Consider the following 5,815-nt stretch of genomic DNA (forward strand, 5'->3'; position numbering starts at 1 on the left):
TTACTGTCCAATGCCACTCGTTAGTTCTGGAAATCATTGGCTGGAGTTTTTCGATCCCTACCCGTTCCACAGATGATTGACTTTTTTAATTTTCACGTCAGTACCTCTAACTCAGTGGCTGTAAGTGGGTTATGATAAGGATTTCAACTAATTTTGCAAAAATGGCCAAAAAAGAGAATTCCATACCCAACCTTTAATTGTGTCAGCACAATGTAACCCCAGACATTACACACTCACTAGTTCAATGTAAGAATGGGTTTATTGGTAGTGATTAACTAGTCCAATACACACGTTCAACATCTGCTCAGCCATTCCAGTGGACAAATCTGTTGTACTGTTTAATTTTTGGCCTTGAACCAGTGGTTCTCTTTCGGTATATTCAAAACCACATGTGAATGTAGGTCAAACTTTATTTTTGCAGAACAATTAAAAAACCTTATTGAAACAGGAAAAGCTTCGGGAAAGGCCGGCCTAACCAAGACCATAAAGCGACGTACGTCACTGTTGGACCTCTGAGATGTCCCAGGTGAAGTTCAGCTGCAGGTCCTTCATTCTTTCGTTGTAGACTCTGTCGAAGCGCTCACTCTGTGCCACTGTCAGGGCGTTCTTCCAGTCACCGATGGTCCCTGACACGGAAATATAAAAGAAATGGGTTACCGAAGTGTCACCTTTAATGCAAACAATGTCAAGCTTTTTTTGTGTGTGAATCAAGATTTCGATTGTAGTCACAAATATGCTCCTTTGAATTACCGCATTTGACCCTGCATAGAGCGCTGGTGGTACTGATGCCAGTTTCGTCAAACTGACAGGCGAATGCAGGATATCCATGCACTTATCCATGGTCCAGCAGTCCTATTTTCTCGTTATCGTCTTTTGTTTCTAATGTAATAAAAAAAATGCTAAATGCCCAACTAGACTATCACGTATGATCGCTGCGTGGACGCCAGTGACTTCTGGGTCTCGATCCTCATCGATCCAAGGCCTCAATGTTCTGAAGACACACTGCCACCATAGTATCAGGGGAGCCTTCTTCATAGCATAAATACCAGCTCTCTAACGGTTCTATTTAACCGCAGTGAAAGCAATGAGGACCTGTTGTTGACACAGCAGGCTACCGTTACCTTTCCTCAGGAAGGCACCCTGGCTTTTATCCTTGACGTCGTCGGGTAGGAACTCATAGTTGGCCTTTCCATCTTGTTTCATGTTGTTGAAGGTCACCCTCTTGATGATGGAGTCAATGGCGGCGTCAGAAAGATTCTTGCCGACAAACTCACAAATACGCACGACCACAGACCTCAGGTCCTAAGCACAGAGAGCAGGTCGTTAGAGGAGAGCTAGAATACGGATGTGTTGTTGGGCTTGTGGCACAGAGGGATCACCTTGATCATGTCTTCATAGCGGAGGAACAGGATGTTGTACTGGTCCTGGTTGGCGTGCCATCCTTTAACATGGTCAAACCAACAGCCGCCAATCACTGGTCCATAACAAATGAAACAGACAAGATGGGACGGAAAGAAAAAGACAAGTTCAACAGATAAGAAAATCTACAGGGTCACTTCCTCCAGTCTACCGCTGTCTTTGTTAGTCACTCACTCCTTCCACTGATGAAGTTGTCGAGCATCTCGTTGAAGTGTTCTGCGTCCTCCAGCTTCTTCATGAACTTTGTAAAGTGAAAGTAGGACACCATTGCATCTTTTGGATTCCTGGAAACATAAATGACCTGAAGAGGGAGGGAATGACCCTGGATTGGTGAGTGCAGCCTTTGCGGGGGTCCATGTAGTTCCTGAGCTCTTGTCTGAACCCTGACCTATACCATGGCTGTAGCTGGGTGTGTGGGCCGTGCACACGCAGCCTCCTCACTGACCTTGGCCTTCTTCTTGAGCAGCCCCCTCGGCATCAGCGGCTCCTGCAGGTGGGAGCAGAAGAGGCGTGGGGAGCGGCGCGTGTCGTAGCTCTCCCACTCCTTCATCGGGTACTCCAGCCAGGGCATCCTCTCAAAGGTGATGGTGTCCTTCAGCTCGGGGAAGTCCTCCTCAAAGATCAGGGTGATGATTCTCTGGGTCCATACGGTCCCTAGGAAGAGCTCATCTCAGTCAATTATGGGAGTTGTGTAAAATGTCTCAATGTCTGAGCCATGTCATAAAGTATTAACCACAAAATAATCCATTGGTGTTTGCTATTGTGGTATTACCACAATACATAGAATGACGCCAGAAGTGTGCTCTACTTTCATTATGCAGACCATCTGCAATATGAACATTAGCTGTTTGTTGTACAGACTCAGAGGCTGATCATCCTAAGAAAACCATCTCGAAAGTGAAAAAAACAAGAAAAAAGCCTTTTCTACATCCACCACTATTGCAGCAACTCACCTACAACCACATGTGTCGCAATGCACGCCTGATGTTATCTTGAAGATGTCTTTTATCCGTCTTATCTTATGGAATCTATTTGACAGGCCTATAGCAATGACCTTTAGTTACCTTCCTTGGTAAGAAGAAGGTAAGTTGGGGAAAATGTCTCCCTCTTTTAACCCAATGCATTTCATTTGTTGTAAAGGATTGAATGATTGTGGGTGGTTGGTCCAACGCTCACGTGTCCCGTCCGCGTCAGGGGTTTATTTGTTTAAAGGTGTAAATTTGCAATGTTTGCTTTCTTGTTCCGAAAAGACTATACTGCCTTTCTATAAGGTATGGGGAGAATATAACGAAATGTCGACAAAAGGTAGGTCCTATTCTCAACAATAAAGAAATATAAAAATGTACATTAGATATGTTGCATCATTGGTCAATGACATTGCCTCGTATTAACATGAGGATCCCACCGAACCATTTGAATAGTGTCAATACTCAAATATTGATCCCAATCTCCTCTGCCTTCACAGAACCTCCGATCACTCAGCTTTGTTTCCTGAAAACTCTTAAGAGACTTTTTTGCAGAGATTTACTGTTTGTGAAATAGTAAAACAGCCTATTGCACAAAAGTATAGCTAATACACTCACCCGATTTGGGGAAGGTAACGAGGTAAACGTCGTCATCTCTGACTTCAAAATGTTGCAAATCGTCAATATATTCCGTCGTTAGGTTAGTGGTGTCGTCCACTGGAAAAACAGCCCCTTTGTATGCGAACAGAGTATCACCGAGTAGTTTGTATTCTTGTTGAGCCATTGCTTTGTTGAATGCAAACAAATGATTCCAAGTTCTGTGCAGTGAGTTGGAGGAGAAACATTGAAATATGACACTGTGGTAGAGGCAAAGGCATATGTTATCTGAGTAGAGTTATGAGTTGACTCTTATCGATACCTTTGTTCGGTTCAAAGTGTCATGTAACAGTGTTATGGGTGCCCCTCAGTGTTGATATTATCCAATCAGAACTTAACATGAAGTATATTTAAATGTTACCCCTGATGACACATTGTAAGGAAGCTGTTCAATTTTCTGTATTATAATTGAATCCTCTAAATACAAAAGATATGTTGGGCATAGGACGGATCATCTTCACCAGGCTATAGTAAGTGTCCACGTTCCCCCTCAGACCTGGGGGGTTTACCACCCACGAACCTCGCTGAACATACTGTAACAGTCAGGTTTATAATATGTAGCGCCACTAGGTGGCGCCTCCCTCTTTTGTTGGGTTATATGAGATAACGGTGAGTGAAGAAGTGTGGCTTATTCCGCTCGGCTAGAATAAACAGCAGTATACGAACGAAGTCTCCCTTTTTATTATATGTTATTTAGTAACTGATTTGTTGTAGGCAGGAATCCCGGACTTTCCAAACGTATGGTAAATATGTATAGTGCCGTGGATACCTGGCGTGACTGCGGTCAAGTGAGCCGCCATTCGTTCATCCGCGGTTAAGCCAGCCGTCACACAAAATCTTCGTGCGCCTTTACTCTAAACAGCCTTTGGGTGGTATCTCGCAACGTTTTCAAAATAAAACCCTTCACCTACGTGTGTAGATATATAGAACACTAGCTGGCGGCGTCTAGAATGTCCGCACTTGCGGACATCTTGCCAGTCTTGCCTTGCCAGTCAGTAACCATAACTTGCTACATTTTCAACCGTTTTCCCAACGGTTTGATTTCTTACAAACCTTATTAACGTGGTTATAATATTCTACCTATTTTAGAACATTTCAATTCGTTTTTCAAATGGCATTTTCTCTAAATCTATACTGTAAAATCAAATGGTCCCTTGTGTACAAGTAGTCAGTACAACAGTTAGTATGGTCATATCAGCCAGTGCCTGAACTTATGTGAAATTCGGTCTATAGCCCACTTCAAAGTGCTGACATAATGCAATTTTGCAAAGGCGAGAATATGCATGTGTACGTTTTTCAAATGACATTTTCTCTAAATCTAAACAGTAAAATCGAATGGTTCCTTGTGTACAAGTAGTCAGCACACCGGTTGATATGGTCATATCAGTCAGTGCCTGAACTTATGCTCTAACCAATACGCAGGCCTTTGCCGTCTCTCGTCTCGAGCTTCTCGCTCACAACCAATCACGTTCTTCTGGAGGTCACTAGTTCTTAATTGATTTCAGCTGCGTCTCCCCCGCCTCTCCTCATAAAGCGCCCCCACCGTGACGGATGTTAATCGTTTATTTTGCGTTGGATTGCGTGGGTTGAACAATCCGGACATCGTGGCCACCGACGTGGACCCCCGCCACCGGGACCCACGCAGTGAGTAACGCGGGGTACTTCCTTCATGAGCACTGCACATGTTACACACACCCCGTCTCCTCCTGTCGTCTGTTCTCGCCCCTCTATTGTACATGTTTTACCGCTGGAGGTTAATGTGGATTTGCTGATGGAAGTGGTAGTTTGTGTTGAGTGGTTTATCTATGGGATCGACTGACTAACTAACGCTGCGGACCACCACACTGGGAAGTGTCCTCTGCTCACTGTGGAAAAGCATGGAAGAACTGCAGCAACTCTGATGGAAACGAGGACCTCCACGCTGTTGAACACAAACTGTTGTAGGCCTACTACAAACCGAGGCGGTCCCACTCGGTTAAAGATCTCGTGGTCAATGCGGCAGACCGCTGGAACTGGACGTCACCTTCTGCAGATACTTCACTGCCCTCAGGAATCCACGGATAACTTGAAACATGTCCGACTCCACATGTCCGAAAAATCCAGGATGGAAACTTGTGGAAGGAAGAAAGGGGTCTGTTTTTGCTCAACCCATAACCCCACTGAGCCCTTCTGCTGAAACCTGTCTGACTGACCCGACTGACTGGGGGCCTGTTGTGTGTTTGGTTGGTCTGGTAGAAGGTTTGCTGCTTGTGATCTGCAAGGTGGTCCTGGGTTAGATGCGGTGTCTGACTTGCACACCACTCTCCCAATTCTGTTCTCCTCTTTACTACTTTTCTACTTTCAATACACTTGCTGCTGCTGCTGTTGTTGACCGCTGGTGGTGCAATGTGGTTTTTATTCGCGTATGTTCTGTGGACTTTGCATTTGTATTTTAATGACCATGTTTACTGCCTGTTAGACGTCGGATTGGCAAACCTAAACTCCTTCACTGGCAAAATGTAGATGCAAATTAAATGCCAAAATTAATATTTCAATATTCGTTTTGCGTATTTCACCAATAGCTTCGGAACTAGACGGACCTCGTATATAATTTGCTCTTCAAAGATGCGGTCAGGCGCCCCTCCGTTATATAACGTTTTCTGCCCGGTACAAAATAGACCGACCAATAGCAACCCTTTAGGCTATCTAATGTGAGGTTGGATATACGCAACATGTAGAGGTGTTTCAACAACAAAGATGGAAGTTGGTGAACTAAAGACTGTATATGCTCACTA

General features: G+C 44.4%; 1 protein-coding gene across 1 annotated transcript; it reads right to left on the minus strand.

The window, feature by feature from the left end:
* Positions 1-240: 240 nt before the first annotated feature.
* Positions 241-3,394, minus strand: LOC115543455 (amine sulfotransferase). The gene is made up of 6 exons (XM_030355830.1): positions 3,003-3,394; positions 1,865-2,073; positions 1,594-1,720; positions 1,380-1,474; positions 1,122-1,302; positions 241-626 (listed from the first exon to the last, which is right to left on the minus strand). The coding sequence occupies exons 1-6, from the start codon at positions 3,166-3,168 to the stop codon at positions 499-501; spliced, it is 906 nt and encodes a 301-aa protein (XP_030211690.1). The 5' UTR covers positions 3,169-3,394; the 3' UTR covers positions 241-498.
* Positions 3,395-5,815: the final 2,421 nt, after the last annotated feature.

This window comes from Gadus morhua, chromosome 5 (genome assembly GCF_902167405.1).
Source record: "Gadus morhua chromosome 5, gadMor3.0, whole genome shotgun sequence".
NCBI classification, from domain to species: Eukaryota; Metazoa; Chordata; class Actinopteri; order Gadiformes; family Gadidae; genus Gadus; species Gadus morhua.